The sequence below is a fragment of the Grampus griseus genome (assembly GCF_964374135.1).
Source record: "Grampus griseus genome assembly, chromosome: 1".
NCBI lineage: Eukaryota > Metazoa > Chordata > Mammalia > Artiodactyla > Delphinidae > Grampus > Grampus griseus.
The window spans coordinates 80,787,534-80,809,197 of NC_139017.1; the positions used below are offsets into that span (position 1 = coordinate 80,787,534).

At 49.4% G+C, this 21,664-nt stretch overlaps 1 protein-coding gene across 1 annotated transcript in view; it reads left to right on the forward strand.

Moving 5' to 3' along the window:
- Positions 1-1,243: 1,243 nt before the first annotated feature.
- The window catches only part of IGSF3 (immunoglobulin superfamily member 3), a 98,323-nt gene continuing 77,902 nt past the window's right edge, over positions 1,244-21,664 (forward strand). The window contains exon 1 of the mRNA XM_082664686.1: positions 1,244-1,549. Coding sequence (XP_082520812.1) covers positions 1,507-1,549 — 43 coding nt within the window. The 5' untranslated portion in view covers positions 1,244-1,506. The remainder of the gene's footprint in view (positions 1,550-21,664) is intronic.

Genomic DNA, 21,664 nt, shown 5'->3' on the forward strand with positions numbered 1-21,664 from the left:
CCCGGGGTTGGGGGGAAGGGGCGGACCCGGGGGCGGTGCCTCTAGCCGAGGCCACCGCCCTCGCCCCGCGCTCGGCTGGCCCGGGTGCAACGGGCCGGGTGGAGGGGGCGGGGACTGGGGAGGGGCCGGAGCGCGGCCGCCGGTGCCGCTGCCTGAGCAGAGAGAGGAGGTGGCGCGTCCCTAGGGGCGTGCGCCAGGACAGACGGACCGACGGACCGACGCGCGAAGGGAGAGGGCCGGCGGCGAGGTCGGTATCCGGCGACCGCGCGCGCGGCGCGGGGAGGGCGGCAGCGAGGGGAGCCGGAGCCCGGGGGGAGGGCGGTGGGAGGGGCGGCGGTGGGCCCGGCTGCGGCTCCGCTCGGGGGGTCGGCCTGAGACCCCTCCCCTGGCAGCGAAAGCGGAGCCCCGGGCTCCCTTCTCCCTCCTTCTCTTTTCTTTCCAATCAGCGAAAAATAAACACCCGGAGAGGTAAAACAATAGCGGGGCCACCTGGGACGCGGCGCGCGCACAGCTCCCACGTTGGGGCGAGGGCCGGGGGTGGAACGGGGAGTGGCGGCCCCACCTCGGAGCCTCTTCCCGATTTGCCCCCGCGGAGGGTGGGGCTACCCGCGGCGCCGGGGCTCGGTGGGAGGCGGAAGGAATTCCCAGGAGTGAAGCATTTGGTGAAAGTATTGCAGGAACAATCGGGCTTCCCACAATTGCTCGGCTCTGTGCGGGGAAACTGAAGTGGAGGCTAAGGTGGCGACTTGGCCAAGGTCAGACTGCAAAGGTTGACCGTCCTGGTCCAGGACCAGGTGCCCGGACCAGCTTGGCGCTCTGCCCCTCTCGCTTTTGCGGCGGCCGTGCTTGCCTTTGATAAATCTCTGTTGTGTTTGTTTTAGAGAGCTGCTGGCATTGTGGGACCGCTTCAGGGCTGCCGAAAGAACGCCAACTTGCTTCGTGTGTTGCGGGCAGGTCTGGGGCAGGTGGTAGCCCCGTGATCCACCATCATGCGTGGAGACGGACTTTTTGATGAAGAAACCCAGAGCAGTCGATGCCGACCAGGGCGATTTGGCTGTCAAAGGTTTTGACAAAACCTGCCCCGTTCCCTTTGGGGAATCCGAATGAGGGAGATTACAGACACCTTCACTGCGAAGCCAAGGACATTTCTGTATAATCAGTGGATGAAAGGATTTTCTCAGACTCTTTCTTTCCTTTTCCTTGAGGATTAATCCACCGCAATCTACAATTACAGTGGAAACCACAAGGCACAGGATGTGGCACGAGCCTCCAGCGCCGTCCGAATTGTTTTGGACCCTTCCTTTAGCCTAGGGGAGTTTAACACTTGCCACCCGCCGCCCCTCCCCCACTCCCTCCTGCTGAGCTCTTTAACCTGTTCTCATTCCCTGAGTTAAGTTCTCTTTCCAAAACTGTCTTCTGGAGCTCTAAGTGGATTGCCAGAAATGAGAGATTAAGTGCTGGGAGAAGAGGAAGCGCCCTGTGTTGTGTCTCCTCTCAGCTGCCGACATGAAGTGCTTTCTCCCAGTGCTGAGCTGTCTGGCTGTGCTGGGTAAGTGGCTGCTGCCTATCAGCGCGATCGATGTGAAAGTTTCACCTGCTCTTGGTTCCTGTAATTCCTTGTGGTTCTTTGCCATCAACACTCGGCTTTGGGGGACCCCGGGAGGCAGCGGTGTGTGTCACAGGTTGGAATAGAGCCCCATTTCTGACCCAGGAGGAAAGGTGGCCCATCGTTTGTTGTCTTTAAGGAGGGACATTTGCTGTCCTTCAGTGTCTGTCCCGGGCCCCGCCGTGGGGTCCCCCATCTATGTCGACGCTTTAGGGACTCCGTGTGGATCGTGGATTGGTTTCTTGTCTTTTATAAACATGGTGCTTCCGCGTCTTCATGTCTGTGTCAGTCCACATCAATTCCTAATCCGATCCGAAGTGGCAGCGTTATTCCCACTCTCAGGAAAGTTGGTTTGGTGATAATGATGGTGTTTTTTTTTTTTTTGTTTTTTGGTTTTTTTGAGGGGGAAGTAAGCATGGGTGGAATAGGGGTTGAAGGGATGCTTTGCCCTACCTAAGTGATCAGTAGACTAAAAATGTTTGAGGGTCTAGTCATATGTCCCCTCACCAAAGAAGCTCAGATTGTAGTTCTGGGGGGAAGAGAGACTGGAGGAGTGGTGCCTGGTAGGGGCTGTGCTAGGATTGGGTTTTGTGACCCACAGAAGGTTAGGATGGTTAGATCGGGATGGAGAAACTGGGGTCTGAGAGGTGAACCCTTGACACCTCTCTTAAGATTCCCTCCCATTGAAGAGTCCCCCCTTTGCCCGACATTCTCCCATTCAACAGTGCTTTCCATGCCACTGAATGCTGTCTTACTCTTAAGTGTGGTATCTCAGGACACATCTTGGGTCTAGGATAAGCTCCCTGCCCGGGATCTGATGCATCCTCTCCCTCCATTGCCTTAGACCTCGCACGTGAGCACACCCCACTGCCCTCTGGGTTCAGCTCAGTCCCCTGCATTCAGAAGAGGTTATCACTGCTGCTTGTGGTGTTTGCATCTCCACATCTAGGTGTCTTGCATTTATGGGACTTACTTGTGATCTAGTGGCAGTGGAGATTGCTTTCATGTGTTGTCTACACCCTTGCAAGAAGAGTTCACAGAAGAGTGGAAAAGGAGTGGACTTTGCGGTGGAGAACCTGAGTTCAGATCTCAGTCTGACTATGATTGACGTCTGAATCACAGTAAAATGGGGTGTACCGCCAAGGGCTGTCTTGACAGTTAAAGGCTATAAGGTGTCCTGAAGGTCTTGACTGCTTTGAAAAATGTCAGGAACACGTAAGTATGAGCCATCAGTGGTTCTCAAACTTGGGAGCATGTTAGAATCACTGGGGGAGCTTTAAAAAAATCCCGATGTCCAGGCAGCGGCCCCAGACCAATTAAACCAGGTTCTCTGGGAAGGTGACCCAGGCATGAGTCTTAGCTCTCGTAGACAATTCCAGTGTGGAGCTGAGTTGGAGAACCGGTGTGTGAGTTCATCACTGCCAGCTCTGCCCTCCCCTCCTCAGCGCTCACAGGGACACCCAGTCTGGTGGCAAGTTTAGTCAGTCTTCTGCTCAGGTGTGGGTCAGGATACAGTGTCTGTGTCTCCTGTATGCTCAGGCAGAGTCAAGAAGACAGGTAGCTCTCCATTCGCCAGTCCTAAGTATTGTATTGGTATTTGTCATTCACTTAGTGTGTGGGTTTAAATCAGTAATTAGCGATTCATGTGGATACAAGAGGACCAACAGGCGAGCCCTCCGGGAGGCTTGGGCATGGGGTTGATGGTGTGGCTAAGGCGGGAAAGAGGGCTGAGTGGAAGGGTGGGGCCCAGGGCAGGAGAAGGAATCACCAATGGGCAAACAAGGCAATGTGACATTTGTGCCTTTTGTTTCTCCTGGCTGCTCCAGAAATGTAAGGCTGCTGGCTGGTTCCCCTTCTGTTCACCCTCTGGGCCACCCTGGAGTGGAGCCCTGGCACTGGGCACTAGTATCTTTCCTCCACTCCCAGCCTCAAGTATAAACAGGTGCCACGGAGGAAAATGAGTGTCAAGGTGGTGTCAGAGGGGAACGGCGGCCGAAGAGCACACCTGGGTGAGAGTGGGGAGGTTTAGAACTCTGGACATGCCTGGGTTTTTGATCCCCACTGGTGAAATCTCACCCTTTCTTACCACTCGATGGCTGGCAGCATGGCACGGAGGGGGCCTCGCTACTACTTTGTTAACCTTGGAGACTAGAAGGTCTTTGTGGAGGGAGCAGAACCCAGGTTGGGGTCTTATTTCTTGCTTGTGATCTGGTGTGATCGGATTCATGTGTCAGCATTCTGGCTGTGTAATGAAAATGAATGTGTAATATGAATTGAAAATAGCAGAGACTCTCAAGGTTTTGTGTCCGGGTGGGTCACACGCTTGGAATAAAATTTTGTATGTAAAAAGTAGGACCAGTTTAAGTGCTCTGCAAAGTGAGACTGATACAGGTGCTGCCAGCCTCCAGAAGTGGCAATTTGAGAAAACCCTGTGACAGTATGTGAGGGGCGTACAGGGTAGATCTGAGATGCTTGTGACTCCCTCGACATAATCAGACCCGTGCTTTCCACTCCCTTCCGTTACCGACGTCTAGGACTTGGATCAGGTTCCTCCTTTTCTGCCTGCTTGGGTACCGATTCCTGCCCTCTCGACCACCGTGTCTTGTTCCGTCCTGTTGCAGCTCTGGGTGCCCCACCCAACTAGGCAACCATCGGCTGCCATGGCCACCCTTATTCCAGTTCGAAAGCCGTCTTAAGCATGGGCTTGGTTGAGCCAAGAGGATAGTAGAGTCTCCGCTACTGAGAATGGATGGAGCCGGAGGGGCAGAAGATGAGTAGAGAACAGGGGCTGGTGTGGACGTGGCTTGAGTGTGAAAGAGGGAATGAGGAGAGAAGAGGGTGGTTGTGTCTGTGCCTAGGCCCGGGGCAGGGAGCAGCCTGTGTGAGTGACAGGGACATGGGAAGGTGACAGCACTGTGGGGGAGACAATAGCATTTGTGTCTGCAAGAGCAGGAAGGGAATAATCAGGGGAGTTGAATATAAGCTGTAGGCACATAAGGCAGATTTCGATTTTGCGTAACCATGAGGAGTTAGGCCTTCCAGACCAGTGCTGATGTGGCAAACAAGATGAAATAGCTTTGAAAGTGTTAGCAATGAAAAACGTAAGTAATGGGGACATCCCTGGCTCAACACAGAGAACTTGTAGATGTCAGATGGTCATCTGTGTTCTTCTCCAGTGGGAGAGAAATTCGTTCGTAGAGTTTGAAAAGCCTCTTGTTTGAATAGGTTGGGACTGAGGAAGCGATCACGACCTTCCCAGTTAGTTAGGGAAGGCTTCTTAGGGGAGAGGCCAGAGGGTGCTTCCAAAAGAGATTGAAAGAGACTTTGATGTTCTGGGGGGAGTGAGCTCAGAGGCAGGACTGGGTGATCAAAGGCAGAGGAGAAGGAGGAGGAAGTGGAGAGCAGCGAGGTGGCCTGGGGTAGTCGGGGGAAGGGTTTGGAAGGAAGAGGATGAAGATCGTGATTTACGGATGAACAAACACCACTGTCCCCACAGTTGTCCCAGAGGCAGTGCCCTTCCCTTTTCTGGGGACCATTTGACAAGGGTGCCAGAGAAGGGAATTCTTGTCAGGACTAGGCTTGCTAAGATGCCTTTCAACTGTGTGAATCATTGAGCCACCCCTGGGCACCCAGGGCTGTGTTAAGATGTCCCAATCCCCTCCATTTGTCATTGCAGCAAGAGAATAACAGTACTACCACCTCTCCTAACTCTAGCCCTTACTGTGAAGCAAGTCCTATCTCATTAAATCCTCAAACAGTCTTGCCAGCTAGACACCTTATATTATCATTCTTTGGTAGATGGGGATATTGAGGTCCAGGGAGGTTAAGGAACTTGCCTGAAATCGTTTGAAATGGTGCTCCACAGGGGTGGGGATCCAGGTCCTTTCTGTCTTGTTCCAAGTGCATGCCTCTATTCCCAAGGTCATCTCATGGTCCAAGATGGCTGTGCTAGTCCCAACCATTACGAAGGAGGAAAAGGGTTGGTGAAGGGCATGCCGTCGTGCACACATTGCTTCTGCTTATATCCCCATTGGTTAGAACTTGATCACATGACCATACTTTGCTGCAACGGAGGCTGTTAAATGTCATCCTTAATTCTAAGTATCCAGCCAAAACTGGGGCTCTATTATTGTAGGGGAAGGAGAGAACAGAATTTTGGAGGGGACAGCTCTTGGTCTCTGGCACAGTTACAAAGCTAGGAAGTGGCAGAACAGGGTTTTGAAATCAGGACCATTTGGTTCAAATCCTGTGTTCTTGCATCTAACAAGTTGCCCCTCTGAGTATGAGGCCCCGCCCCGGGCCTCCAGGAAGCCTTTTTGGGAAGGCGTGAGCTAGATGAACCAACACTTGTTACCTGGGAAGCAACGCAAATCAGCATACAATTGAATGCTCAATATTGTGGTTTTAACAGTGGTACTGTAGTGTTTATAGAATGCTTATGTGCCAGTCACAGCCAAACACTTTATAGAGCATGATCTTCCGTATAAAGTGCTTAGGGACCATCTCTGTGCAGTTCATTACTGTAGCCCCAGAACTCAGCCTTGTGCCTGGCACAAAGTAGGTATTCAGTTAAATTTTTGATGAATGAATGGTTTCACAAGGTAGGTGTTGTTTCTATATTGACTCCCTCGATCAAGATGAGGAAATTCAAGGCTCAGGGAGTTCAAATCATTGTGCTCAAAGGGAAAGAGCTAGAAATTGGCAGGGCTTGGCTTTGAATCCAGGTTGTCTGGCTATAGAGCTCATGCTTTTACTCCACTGACCAGGGGTTCTTAACCTTTTTTGTGCCGTGGATCCTTCTGGCAGCCTGGTGAAGCCTATGGACCCCTTCTTAGGATAACATTCTCAAATGCATAAATAAAAACTTAGGATAACAGAGAAAATCAATTATATTGAAACGCTGCCATCAAAATATTTAAAATTATGGTACAGCAGGGTGCTTCTTTAATAACACATTAATAACAAGACCTACCAGCAGATCTAACAATTACATAATTTTGCTGTAGTGAAGGGTGAAAATGATATTTTGAGGTATCTGCATCCACTGTGATGTGATATGAAAGTATGTATGATTTGTATTGTGACAGTCACAGGTCCTGGAAACATTACCATGATGCTTGCCTACATTCACAATTAAGGAACAGTTAACTTAGAGGTTCGTGAAAACGAAGATGTAATTTTTTTTCCCGTTCAAGTTCACATACCTCCTGAAGTCTGTCCATGGACTCCCGGGAAGTTCAAGGTAAAGTTCAATGTGGTCACTGGTTGTTGTTTCCCATAGGTCACTGGGAAAGACCTATGCGTGAGGACTTGGGCTGGGCTTTCAGAAATGGGCAGTCTTTGGATGGGGAGGGCATTCTCTTCCCATGAGAGTCCTGCCAATGCAGAGGAGTCAGCAGTCATAGTGGTGGCAGAGTGGCCCTTTAGGGATTGGAGAAATGACTGTCAGTAGTTTCAGGGACCAGTTCATGTGGGATGATGCCGGACACAGAGAATTAGTTCAGATTGTAATGAGTTTGGGATTTGGGCTTAGACTGGGTCTGCCTGGAGCCCAGGCAGACCACTTCCACTGAGCCCTGGCCTGGGAACTAGATGAAGTGGCTCCACTTCCTGGCCTCCCATGGTCCCTGGCCTTGTGCATCCTGAATTATGGCTCCTTGATTAGTATTTGTAGGTTCCTTTGGGAGTTCCTCATTCACCGTGATTGGACACCTGTTTCTTTGCTGCTTTGATGTGAGCACAGCTATTCCTTGTAAAGGGTTGGATTTTAATTTAAGGAAATTTAGGACACCTGTGTGTGAATGACCCTGATTTTTCAAAGAAATGAATGGTTGCATGAAAACCAAGCTTATATTTGTAGAAAATCACATGTTGCCAAATTCCCTCATCGAGACCCTTTTATTAAGTGACTAATTGTGGGCCACAGTGGCAGGCACTTAACAAAGACCATGACAATGGGCCTCCCTTAACTAGAATCCCATCCCAGATAAGTGGGATTTTGTTTTTACTTTTTTTTTTTTTTGGCGGCACGCGGGCCTCTCACCACTGTGGCCTCTCCCGCCGCGGAGCACAGTCTCCGGACGCGCAGGCCCAGTGGCCACGGCCCACGGGCCCAGCCGCCCCGCGGCACGCGGGATCCTCCCAGACCGGGGCACGAGCCCGCACCCCCTGCATCGGCAGACGGACTCCCAACCACTACGCCACCAGGGAAGCCCTTGTTTTTACTTTTGAGCTCCACTTTCAGAAAGGTGAAAATCACAAGATGTAGTAGCAGGGATTGATTCTAGAAATTGGCTTCCAGGCCACCATCAGCCCAGTCTCTACATCTTCTGCATCTGTAATTACAGTAGCAGGAGAGAATCATGAGCCTGGGGGCACTGCAAGATTCTGAATCAAAGATTAAATTATATTAACTCTACTCAGCCTGGGAAGTGGTCAGATGTATCTTAAAAAGCTTTATAATAAGTTTTATGATCATGAGAGTTGAAACAAAGGTTCTGCCTAACCCTCTATTAACCCTCTATGAAATTCACCCGAATACCCTATTTCCCTTCATCCAGGTGATGCAGGCTTTGCTGGAACACAACCATGTCCCTCCCCTCTAGGAGATGATAATCTAAAGCCTGGGGTAAAAAAGGGGTAGATCACTTTGCAGGTGGACAAGGAGACAGTGATATACCACGTGTTCTCCAAGGACAGTTGTCTTGTTGGGGAAGGAGAGGCGAGGCAAGTTTGGTCTTGCTTTCAGCTTAGCAGGAGGAGTGAAGGGAATGCTCTGTCCAGGAGAGGGATGCGACTGGAGTAGCTCTCGAGTGGTCAGTCTGGAAGGGCTTTCTGGATGGGCGGGAATTTTAGGCATTTATTTAAGTAATAGGAGAGTGAGGTCCTGGCAGAATTGTGGGGTGGAGGACACCGGGGCACAAGGGGCTGTTTTGAGAAGACTTCTAAAGGGGTGGAGAAGCCCGAGTGTCAGTGGGCCTGGGCCCTTAGAGGTGCTGGTGGGAAGAACTGCAACAGTCGGTTGGTGTGAGGTCTAGGTATTTGGATCAGAGACAGGTGGCAGACACTAGAGAGCTGTAGGTAGGTGTCCTAGAGGACCAGCGGGAGAAGTGGCAGGGAGGGCAGGGGGCATTACTGGAGGTGGGGGGTCCAGAGTGGAAGTGAAGGGGACCTGTTTCTGTACCGAAGGAAGAGCTTTTGTGTGTCCATCAAAACATCATCAGAGCAAAGACATTCTAACAAAACTGTGAACTCAAAGAGACTGGTGTCCAGTCTTCTCGTGGGACCTCTTCCCATCAACTGACAGGTCCCCAGACCTTCCCTTTATTAAAACAGAGGGAAGAAATCTGATACCAGCTATGCGTACTTTCCCATTATGATTCTTTCTTTTTTATATAAATTTATTTATTTATTTTTGGCTGCGTTGGGTCTTTGTTGTGGCACGTGGGCTTTTTGTTGTGGTGGCTTCTTTTGTTGCGGAGCTCGGGCTCTAGGTGCGCGGGCTTCAGTAGCTGTGGCTCGCGGGCTCTAGAGCACAGGCTCAGTAGTTGTGGCGCACGGGCTTAGTTGCTCTGCGGCGTGTGGGATCCTCCTGGACCAGGGCTCGAACCCGCATCCCCTGCTTTGGCAGGCGGACTCTTAACCACTGCACCACCAGGGAAGTCCCCCATTATGATTCTTTGATATGGTGGAGTATGTTCAGAATTGCCTTAAGTTGGTGTTATTTTCATGTATTTGTTTCTGCTTTTGCTCGTAACACCCATTTTCCGCTACTCTGGGGTACGGTCTGCTCCTTTTCCATGGCAGCCTCTGCAAACACCTTCTCTGCTCTCAGCTGGGCACTGGCTCCTGCTTGTGTTATGTTGGTAACCGAGCCATGTCATGAGATGGGCTGCCTACCTCCTTCTCAGGGACCCCCTTTATTAACTCTCCTTCCCCCAAGAGCCCCATAAATTTGAAATCTTCTGTCTCCCAGCCAGGCAGCATTGATTAAGTAGTATTAATCTGTTTTTTCTACGTGATAATCAGTGTGACCCCTCACATTTGATACAGTAGTCCAGTTTTAAAGCAAAACTAGTTTGGTGCTCGGGGTTGCCAGTGACCAAAGGAGACATAGCCTGGACCCATTAGGTACCTTAGCCCTGTGTCCGCAGCTTAGGGAAAGTGGTATCATGGTGAGGTGTTTTTGAAACCTGTAAGGTGGCCAGCTTCCTCACCCCAAGTGTTACTTTGAGAGCCCTAAGGGACTTGTGTAACTTACTTAGGGGTTTTTGCCCATCAACTGGTTGCATCGGCAACCTTGATTTGACCTGTTGCTGGGAAGGGCTTTTAGGAGGAGCAGGAACTGGAGACCTGTGTGTGAGTAACCATCGCTGCTTCAGGGCAAACCCCACCTTCCCTGTCCTGGCCAGTTACCACTTCCCCACCCCACATACCCAGCCTTTCTAAAGACTTCCAGAGAATGAAATTTCACAACCTCTTAGATGTAGCACCCCCATCAGGAAGGAAATCTCGATTTTCACTGAAGATTTGGCATAATTTAAAACAAATAAAGTGCTTCAGGGTAGAATGTTACATAACAGAAAGGTGATGAGCTGTAAGTTGCAGTTTCACAAGATAGCTTATTTTTGCTTGCTCTGTTTCTTTGACTTCTAATTTTTTGGACAGAGTCACATGTGAATATAGTTCTGTTGTAAAAATCCAAACAGTATCGACAGAAAGTAAAAAGTGAAAGTTCTCCTCTCTGCCCTGAGCCCCTTGTTGAGTCTGAAATATATTCTTTACAGTTTGATACACTATGTTCTCTCCGGCTTTTTTTCTATAATTTCTAGTCATATACTCGCACAAATATAGATTTTTTTTTGACATAAATGGACTCATACAGAACATATTGTTCAACAACTTGATTTTAAAGGGGTGATTTATTCCACTGTTTTTTCAGTCTCAGTTTTATGGCCATATCAGAACTGATTTGGTTATTTTATAGCTAGAAGAAGCTGTAATTGGTGAAATCGTTGGGGAGTAGTGAGCCTTATTCAATAGCTATATAACAGAATGATTTTGTCTTGCTGTATCAAGAGCAAGAGTCATAATAAAAACACTACCCTTAAGTTTTAATGTACTTAAGAGAAATAATTGACTTGTTTATTCTGAATATGTTCTCTAGAAACACATACATTTAACAAATTAAGCACACACATATTTTATTGACCGTCTTAGTTATAATCTTGAATTAAAATAAAGCCCATTCAAAACTTGTTAAGAGGACAGTCGTTAAATACTGGATTTTGTATCCAATTCAATCAACTGTTCTTATTTGTTCATAGACTAGGAAAAAAATGAGACGTTTTCCTGCGTTTTCAACTCCCACATGATTCTTCCATTTAGAGTGAGCTGGACTGGAGTAACCTTTAAGGTTGCTGGCTACCAGACCTTCAAGGCCTTAACCCAAAGGAAGAGAATGTTTTTTCTTTAACCCTGCAGGAGCAACTATTGCTGTAAAAAGATGATCATTTCAAAGTGTTTGGTTACTTCTCAGGTTCACTGGTGTGACTTTCTTTAAAACCCTGGGGGCAAAAGCAGGTTTCCTGGATGGTTCACCTTTAGACCTGATTTTTAAAAGAGTCGCTGTTTTGGAGGGGTGGTTGTCGGGTTCACATATCACAGCCAAGCCTTCTTAAACATCAGGGTTTGACCTGGCTACCACCCATCCAGAGACCACTAGAATCTCCTTACAGTACTTTCCTGAAAAGACTTCCATCTATTCCTTCAACAAATATTTGAGTGCCTGTTACAAGCAGTCATCGTTCTGTTATCTCAAATACCAAGAACCGAAAGCTAAAATCATAATGAACATTTTAAGTAGTCACCTGATAGGTATTTTTAATCTTCAATAAATAGAAAGATTAATTAAAGACACTCTGACGTAAGGAAACTCTTTTCCTAAGGTAAGTCTTTTTACTGACTATTTCTTACATCTTTTCTTCCTGTTTTGTTCTCAACTCTTCATTAGCAGCCATGAATTACACATGCCCTGGGCAGGCCTGGTGAAGGGCCTATAGGAGTAGGAGAAGGGTACCAATGATGGTGGGAGACGTGCTTATTAACTGCTGGGGATGTTGTATTGGAATTGGGAATTGCATACTTAGCTCTGAACTTCTAGGAAGTCAGAACAAAGGAGACCTAGAATAGTCACATACTTTGCATGCCATCAGATAGGAGACAGCGTCCACAGCCAGCTTTCTGCTGAGGACCCTGGTGTTAGGGGTATGGTGGTGTTAAGGCTGATCACCCTTACGTGGTACTTGGCCTCCCTTAACTCCTGTCCGGAGCCCAAGGCTCTCACCACGGTTGTTTTCCGGAAGCTGCTGGGTTAGCTCAGCCGGGTGGCACGGGACACACTGACGGACTCTTCCAGATCTGCACCTTCCCGGGGGCCTTCCCTCGACATGGGGTTAACCTTAAGAAGCCCTGATCTGCGCTTCTCTCCCTCGTCCCTGGTATTTCTCCCCTCTCGCCCACGTACTCTAAGTCTGCAGGTCCCAGGCAGGTTGTAAGCTGTGCCCGGTGGCGATGGCTTGAGCCCCGGAGCAGGCAGGGCTGCTCCCAGGAGCCTGTGCGCAGGGCCAGCCTTCTCCCCACGAGCAGCTCTCCTCAGAGACCTTTCTGGTTTTCCGCAGTGCTTTTGTTCTGCGGTGGTTTTGTGTTGGTCTGGAGATGGATGGTCCGTTGGGGGGGTTCTGCTTCGCAGATGGACACATCTGTTGGTTTATTAGAGGAGGGACTGTGCGGATAAGTTTGTTCTTGGCTCATCCCCAAGCTAGACAACCCTCCCTGACGCTGTTCAGAGATGATTTGCTGAGCAGTTTCTTAAGGTCTTCTGATGTTTCAGTACAGTAAGGTAGCTTGCTGGAGAGTTTGGCAATCTGTCTACTGGTATTGCATTACAAAAAAGCAAGATTGCATTCGGAGCACCGGCCCAGGTCTTTCTCCTTCCCTGTGTCAGGATGGGGGATGACTTTTAGCTGGGTGTCCCCGCACCCCTCGGCTGGGAGAAGCAGCACGCGTCGTAGCCCCTTTCTCTCTCACACTCCGAGTCCAGGTCCATCCACTCCACCCCCCACGCCCAAGTGTGGATTTCTAAGAAGGTTGAAAGTAGGTGAAAACGAATGTGGCTCTAGACTTGAATTTATTTTAGAAGACTCTTTGCAGATCTCATTATGCATAATCCCCTTATTTAAAAGGGGAATTATTCTGGAGGTGATGAAAAGACTGATGGCCTGGATGGGGAGAGAGTGGAAGGAGGCCTGGAAAACTCTCCCAGCAGAAGAGAGAAATTCTGGGTACGTCGTCTTTGTTTTAATTAAAACGTTACGCAACACAAACATTGCCTTCCCGCTCTTACCCCACCACAGAAGAGCTGTAATTTCCCATATTTGGAATCTAGGAAGAGCCAGGCCACGCTTGAGGACAAGGCCAGATTCAATCTATGCTTTGGGGGAAAGTAAGTAACTGTGAGAGCCGGAAGGGCGGAGGCATTTCTGGCGAATCTATGGTTAATGTATGTGCTTCCTTGTCATAATTTATTCAGCAGCCCCTGATGTCCTGGGGCTGGTGCTATGCCCATCAGTAATCTGACTCTTGTTTTCTTCTGCATATTTTCCCTTTTTTAAATGTATAGGCATTCAGGCTTTAATCAAGTAGGCTTTTTCTCTGTCATCTGCGACGGGGAATGACTGAAGTCAGGTGGAGGATTTTAAGTAACTAATCACTTAAGACATTCAGAGCATAATCTCCCCTAGCCCCTGATCATGCCTGCATCCCAGAGATTGGCAAGGTTCCGCAAAGGAGGCAGGACAGGGACTTTGGCGTCCTTCGGAGAGACCGGGTGTCCTTGCTGGCGACAGAGTTTTGTTTGCCTTTGGCATGGGGACAGGGCCTGCTGATCATTTGCTATGTCAAGAGAGTTTAAGACGTTCCATGAATGTGACCAGTGTTTTACCAAATCTCTGTGCTGGTACAGCGAGCAGTGACGGGCCAGACACGCATGAAGATACCGTCCAGGCTCATTGATGTCTCTGCAGTGTGTCAAGGGCTGGCTCTCACGGAGATGCCGCAAAATAGATAGGAGGCCTGCCGGTTAGTGGTGTTCACCGATGTTTTTCATGAAATTACATCAGGTCAATCAAAAGATCAGGGGTGCGGGGCCTAAAGTTTTCACGTGCTTTGCTTGGAATTTCAATGTGACTTCATCTAGGTGTCACGTATTAGGCTGAATTGGATTACAGCTGCTCTCCAAATTGTCATTTCTTTATTTTTTTTCCCACCCGCTCTCTGATGTTAGCTCTGGTTCTCGCTGCCTGAAGTGTCCTGCAAAAGAATTTGGTGAACATTCCTCGAAGGGCAGCCTTTGATGCTTCGTCTTAATAGGATCGTAAAATCCCTAACAACGTAGACTAACGAGGAAGGTTAGTCTGAATTAGAAAAATGTCCGAGTTACCAAATATTTCTCCAGAACTTCGCTGTTCGTACTTTTAAGTAAATACTGGAACTCAGACTAGGCTAATAGAGCACCTACTGAAGATCCTGGGGGCATCCTGCTTTAGGAGAGAAATAAGAATGATTTGCAATTAACGTACCAATTGTTTATGTAAATGGCATTTCTGAAATACGGGGCTGTGCTTAAAAACAGTTTGTTCTATTAAGTATTTTAAATAATCCCCGTGAAACCCCATGTACTTATGCTGCTGGCAGTATCTGTGTGGTATACGGAGCTGTCTTTCGAGGACCTAATTCAGCCTTATCAGCAATGTTAGAAATTCCAAGTTGGTGAAGGCCCTGACACTTACGTCCCCAAATTAGTTACACTTACGTCCCCAAATTAGTTAGATCACTTTGCCGGATGCTTCCACAGCACCTGCACTTGTCTACTGTAACATGAATTAATAAGTTTAACAGATATCCAGTGCTTTCTGCTACGTGTTTGGCTGTGTGTTATATAGAGGAGACAGAGCCATCCTTGTGGGTTATAGGCGTGCAAAGAAGTCAGGCAGTAAACACATAAATACGCATATAATTAATTATAATAGTGCAGCTAAACTGTGTATTCCTTTCTTTTCTTTTTTTTAAAAACTGAGATGACTTTTTTTTTTAACATCTTTATTGGGGTATAATTGCTTTACAGTCGTGTGTTAGTTTCTGCTTTATAACAAAGTGAATCAGCTATACGTATACTTATGTTCCCATATCTCTTCCCTCTTGCGTCTCCCTCCCTCCCACCCGAGATGACTTTTTAGTTAATGGTTTAATGCACTAGACTGTAAGTTCCATCAGGACAGGGAGTATGGCTGTGTAGTTGGTCATGGTGTCCCAAGCCAGTTGCCTGGCACAGAGTAAATATTAGGTTGAACTGTGTGACATTGCCATGTTCGTAGGTCAAAAACGGTCGAATATCGGCAGTGTCATACAGTTCGACCTAATATTGCTCCGTCACTGTGTATCGAATGTTGCATACGTGTCATGAGTTCTGAGAGTGGCTGCATTCAACACAGTTTTCTTTAGCCACTGAAATCCCAGCTCTACAGTATTTGAAAAGGAACTCCAAAACTTCCAATAGGTAAAAACTCATGGACCTGTGATGTAGACGTAGGGCATCTGTGAGACTTCAGAGCCTTGTGTTCAGTATATTTTCTATACAGTTCTTTGTGCATTTTCCACTCAAGGGTGGAGGCATGTGCCTTTGGGGTCTGGACTGCTGTCCGTAGCCCAAAGAATCTGGGAGAATGTGCTGGAAAGCTGAGCTGGGAGGCAAGGATAGGAACAGGGTGGCCTGAAGAGGAACGAGGGTGCAGAGACCTGTGAGCCCAGCTGAAGGAGTTGTCCCTGACCCTGAGTGAAGGGAGGACTTGTTTTCAGAGCCCAGACCTCCTGTGCTAAGGTATTCTTGGTCCACAGAGTTATGGTGCCCATGATGTGCCCAGAGAGCAGCTAGGCACTGGCAGGCCTCATTGGGAACCTCCTTTGTGCCTGACAGGCTGTGGGCTGGATGTAGACCCCTGGCCCAGTGGAAGCAAGGGTTGAAATGAGGAGAAGGCCCAGCTGGGCCCTGCTGGGAGAGGCCCAGCCCTCTGGCCTGGGGCCCGCTCCCTGGATGTGGAACTGGGAGTCAGGCCAGTCAGGCCCAGCCTAGGGTTTGGACCGGAGCTTCCCCACCTCCTCTGCTAAGTACTTCTTTGCATCTGTTTGGATTTCATGGCCCTCTTTCCACTTTCTATGCACAAATGTCCAATTGTGCCACTCTATTGTAATGCTCACTGTTTTCTCACACCCACAGGATAATTCCTCGTTTGGCTGAATTCCACCGATATTTGTTGAGCGTCCATATGTGCCAGTGCAGGACGGGTGTGGCCAGGGAGGGAAGACGCAAGGATGCATGACGCCGGGCCCTGCCCGTGGCAGACACTGTTGGTTACCTACACAACAGCCATTTGTTTTCTCTTCTTGTTGGCAGAGCTCTGGTTTCCTTTGAATGTCATGCCTCCCTCCCCACCTCCCTGCCAACTACTCAAGGAAAGGTAACTCTGCTTTAAGCTCCATGGTAAAAACTGATGGGTCCAAGCCAGTCATGGACGCCCATAGTCTAGATACGGGCGTGTGACATCGTTTTGGCCAGTGAGATATGAGAAGTCCTCTGGGGAGGTTGGGGAGTGGATTCTGGGAAAGACATTTTCTCTCTTAAAAGGAAACACAGAAGGGACAGCTCCATGCACTAGATTCTTGGAAAAGAGGCAGCCATTTTGTCACCACGAGGAAAAGCAAATCTGTTGAGGCCATCCGAGGGGAAAAGATGGGAAGAACCAGGGTCCTTGACGATAGAGGCACTGAAGACTGAGCAGGCCGACCTTGCACTTTCTGTCATCACTGTTTCAGCCGAAGGAATTGTAAGCAGTTAGGGTAAGGAGTTCCCGGAGGAAAAGAACCAGGCGTGGCTTTCTTGACATAAGAGAAGCCATTTTTGGCCTAAGTTACTTTGGGATCTGAGCCTGGCCACAGTGCTTGCCCTTGAACAGACCTCAGTAGTTAATAATCTTAAGGGAACAAAAGAATGCAAGAACTGTTACCAGGCGAGAGATAGTAAGTATATAACAAAGATAATAGATCAGTTATAAAGACTCCCACTTCTTTTTCAATAGTGAAGATTAGCCTGAAGCACTCAACCACCAGATCAACTGGAGCCTAAGGGATGATGCTGTTGACCTTTTCTGACCCTCGTGACTTCAGTCAACTAAAGCTTAGACTCTCAACCACCCAAGCCCCTCCATGAATATCAGTGTACCCTGAGCTTAAAACTATCCTAATTTTGCTGTTCAGGGTGACACTGCTTTGGGAAAGACCCCCCCGTGTTCTCCTTAACTTGCTTCAAGTAATAAATCCTTCCTTCTCCTGAGTGTTGGCTTTGTTGTGTCTTTCTTGGTTGAACACCCACCAAGAGGCAAACCCAGTCTTCCGGGTGAGAGAATTGCCGTTTTCCACTACGTACAGTTGAAGGCAACCTACATCAGACACTCCCTCAAAGGAGCCGGAAATAGGATTTACACTTGTAAAACAGTACAATGTAGATTCTCATGAGAAGGCACACTAGGCAGAGACAGCGCTTAGCCCTGTGGTAAACCAGAAGAGAAGGAGGTTAAGTATGTTAGTGGGAAGGAGTCAGGTGAGGAGGTCGTATTTGGAGTGGATCATGAGGTAGGATTAGGATTTGCACAAGAAGAGTAGGAGGGTGGCATGAACAGACCTGTGGAGATGGGAGTGGACATGGCTGTGGCAGAGAACAGGGAGGTTATGTCCTGCCTAATTCCACAGGCAGATTCTAGAGCACTGCAAATTGCAGGCTTAGAAGGTGACCCTTGATTTACACAGTGGGGAGGACTGTGGGCCCCTGAGCGGGGGAGAAACTAAGAAAGTGGACCTTGGAAGGGAGGATTAGGCAGCCGCGTACCAGGTCGATGGCAAGGGAAGAAAATAAAAGCCGAGTGACCAGTTTAAGCTCCTGGAATAATTCAGTTGTTGGTGGTGAGATTTGAGTTGGAAGTAGTAGGAAATGGGGGAAAATATCAAAGGAAAACTGTAAAGGAAAGTAACTGTTGAAAGAAGGGAGGATTGAATGAAGAGATGATTGAATCTTGCGTCTAGAAGATGACTGTAGGAGTTTGAGTGTGATGACTTGACATAAAATGGAAATTTGGAAGAGGGGACCGAATTTAGGAAGATGCTGTCTGTTTTTGCCACTGGGGTTTTGAGGTAATGACGGAAGCTCTAAGTGATGAGACCTTGAATTCATTTGAAAATAGGGGCTTGACCTTGGGAATGAGAAGTCTTAGGACTTAGACGATGTGGCAGAGACAACAGCTCACCAGATGTGCACACACCCCTCCAAATTTGTGCAGATTTTTTGACACTGTGTGACTAATGTGAGCCAGTGAAACGGGTGAGGAAGTGACAGGTGTCATCTCCTGGCCGAGGCAGCTAAGAACCTGTATTCCTTCATTTTGTCCTCCCCTGCCACAGCATCCTTGGGGCCCAGGGCCAGGGGCCGGGGGTGTGGCCACAGAGGGAGGAGTGCCCTCCTTCCAGAATCAGACTTGGATCGCTCCACCTTTAGCTGGGGATCCTTGGGGAAGCCAGGTCTGGAGCTGTAACAGGGTGGCGCCGCTGACGGTTGTTTGTGATCCAGGTGATAGATAAGTGGTCTTCAGGTTACACTTTTCCATCTGCTTCTGACTTGATTTGCTCAGAGATCTGTGTTCTGACTTGATTTACTTCTGACCTGATTTGCTCAGAGATCCAGGAGCTAGAGCTTGCTGGCTGGTGTTTATTCTCTCTCTGGGGCTCTGAGTATTTTTGGAGGGTGAGTTTACTGCCACCCCCAAGGCCCTTTAGCTTAGGGGGAATCCTTGTCCCTGAGCCGTGTCAGCAAGATGGCTGCTCTCTCCCATCGGTCACCAGAATGTCAGTGGCTTGCAGAGGGGAATGTTTTGGTGACTGGTATCCACTGGTGACCAGCTTGAGCATCTCAACCATCCAGCTATAGGTGGAGCTTCAGGAAAAAGTTCCAGGCCTCTAGACTAGACGAAGAATGAGGTACGAAGCCCGTCTTTTTCACCTTTCCTAGCCTGAAAAGATTCCGAATGTGCCTTTTCTTAAAGGCTCAGGAGCGCAGATCTCGGCCCTTGAAGCACAGGCGCGCTTTGTTCAGTGCCGGGTGCATTTGGCCCGCCTGACTCAAGTCGTTTTCCGAAGGGCAGGGGCCCCGACGCAGTGCTGCGAGGCATTTGGCATCTGGTTTTCGTCAGGCAGCGAGTAAAAGTGCAGATGCTGAATCTGATCTTGCTTTAAACAAAGCAGAGTTAGACACAAAGGAAGGGCCTTTGTGCGGCGCCTCTCCTGCTCCGATGTAATCTCTGCTGTGTCCTGTTTCTCCTCTAACTGAGAACTTTGACTCTGCAAATAAATACTCGGAGGAAAACCCTTCAGACCTGGGGACAGCCGGCGTGGGCCACTGGGGCTCTTCTTTATGATTTGAAAATTTAAAGACCGGGACAGACTGTTTCTCGTGGAGGGTTGGTGTTTTTATTTTCCCCCCACTTTCAGCAAAATAGGGCTGTCATATATATTTGTCGATGCTGTCCTGTTCATGGGCTCATTTTACCCACCACTCTCCCTGCTTCCTCTGACAGGCGCAGAAGGGCCAAGTCTAGTCCCAAGAGGAGCTGTCTGTCAGCCTGGCCTTTCCTTTGTCCATCCAGTCATCCATCCATCCGTCCACCCGACCACCACTCGATAAGCATTGGTTATTCAGCCAGCGGTGTGATTTGGAGCAAGTTACTTAACTCTTCTAAGCGCCCATTTCCTTATCCGAACATAGCAGGAGCCATTCATTTGGGTTATCGTGAGACTTGAATGGAACCGTAGGGGAGAGTCTTAATGTGGGAGATGCTGCGTAAGTGGTAGTTGTCACCATTGTTGTTCAGGACCAGGGTGCCGCCCTGGTCAGCTGACGGCCTCAGGTTGGCCTTAGATAACGTGGTCATTTGGAGGTTGGATTTAGGCCACAGTACATACTGCTGAGCCATTAAGACACCACCTTTGGACCACATTGTCACCTCCCTCGGGATATCTTGCTGTTCTTGTTTCAGTCTTGGCGAGGCCATTGTGGGTGAAATCTCTGAGCCTTTGAGCAAATGGCCCCTGGGCGTTCCCCAGCTTTGGTGTTCTCTCATGCTGACAGCATCGGGTGGCTCTGAGGGGTCCTCCCGCCATGGTCTGGGTGGTGCTGCCTGGGTCTCCCCTGCCCTGCCCTGCAGCAGTCACCTCTTTTACCACCTGCCACACCTCCGCCTCTGATGTCCCCCAGTGTGTCAACCATTGTTCCCCCTTCTCCATCTCCTCCAGCACCTGTTCCTGTCAACACTGCTGTCTCTTGCCTGTTCTTCAAGGTTTCCTTCGTTTTGCGTTCTCTCCCAGTGCTTCAGGGAGCAGTGTTGACATCCTCTGTGTACCGTACTGGGCTTTACTCCAGAGAACCTGCCCTGGCCCTGTGAGTGTCAAGCAAAAAGGATGTAATTAGACCGTCCTGGAGAAAGGGAGTGGTTTATCACTGGGTGGCGGGGAGGGTTTGCGGAGATAGCAGCCTTACCCGACTGGGTGTCACCTGAAACACAGGCATCTAACAGGCAAGAAGGCTCTACCCGGCTTTCCTGAAGGACCCGCAGTCTTGTTCCCAGTTTCCTTTGTTGCCCAGCTTAGCTGTCTGCAGCTAATGCCCTCTCTGCATTTCACCCCTGACAGCTCACTTGATTCTGCCTCGGGCAACTTTAGTTTCCTGTGGGTTCTCTTCTGGGGCCGCTTTCTGCCTCATTCCAGCTCCATTCAGAGAACTGAGGAAATTCTTGCCTTCGTTATTTTTAAAATTTATTTCTTTTTAAAATTTTATTTAATTACTGGCTGTGTTGTGTCCTTGTTGCCGCACGTGGGCTTTCTCTAGTTGCGGCGAGCGGGGGCTACTCTTCATTGCAGTGCGCAGGCTTCTCATTGCGGTGGCTTCTCGCTGCGGAGCACGGGCTCTAGGCGCGCGGGCTTCAGCAGTTGTGGTGCGAGGGCTCAGTAGTTGTGGCTCACGGACTCTAGAGCGCGGGCTCAGTAGTTGTGGCGCACGGGCTTAGTTGCTCCGCGGCACGTGGGATCTTCCCGGACCAGGGCTCAAACCCATGTCCCCTGCATTGGCAGGAGGGTTCTTAACCACTGCGCCTCCAGGGGCAGTCCCTCGCCTTCATTATTCATGAGCCCAAACTAACCCTGTCTTGGCTGGAACATGTTTTGTGTTAAGAGGAACTTTCAGAGTAAAATTAGACGTAGTAAAGAACTGGCACCATGAATTTCCAAGCCTTTTAAAGTTCCTAGAAGTCCTTTGGATCCATTCTCTCTTTTTGACCCCACCCCCACCCACCCCCAAGTCCCCCCGCTTCCTCCTAAAGATACTGACGATGGCATTTAACCAGAAGCCAGGGAAAGGAATGCTGCGTCCTGGCGCCTGTGGGAAGTGACGGGGAGTGGCTGGAGCTTGTGTTCTGTGTCAGAGCCCAAGGGTTCAAAGGGGTGGGGATGAACCGCAATGTGTCATAAAGGAGACTTTGTCCTGCCCCAGCTTGGCTCTGTGTTTAAGCTGACGACTTTATAGGGAGATGATGCCGTTGTGGGAAAGCACTTCTGTGACCCCTCGTTAAAGGAGAGGAAATGAGAGACCTGGAGGCCGCAGCCAGGCCGGCCTTGAGCAAAATGGTCAAGCGCGGGGCTGTCCCACCCACCTCTGTGCTGTCCCCAGCCTCAGCCCCTTCCCCAGCAGCCGCCTCCACGAGCTCCCCCTCCCCCCCTCCCCCCCCAGGCTGCGGCCTTTGTCCTTCACCCTCCGCAGTGTTTCAGTTCCTCACCGGGTCCTCCGGCTCATCCCCGGCCCCGGCTGGTTGAAGGCTGTGGGTCAGTGGAGTCGCTCACTTACACTGG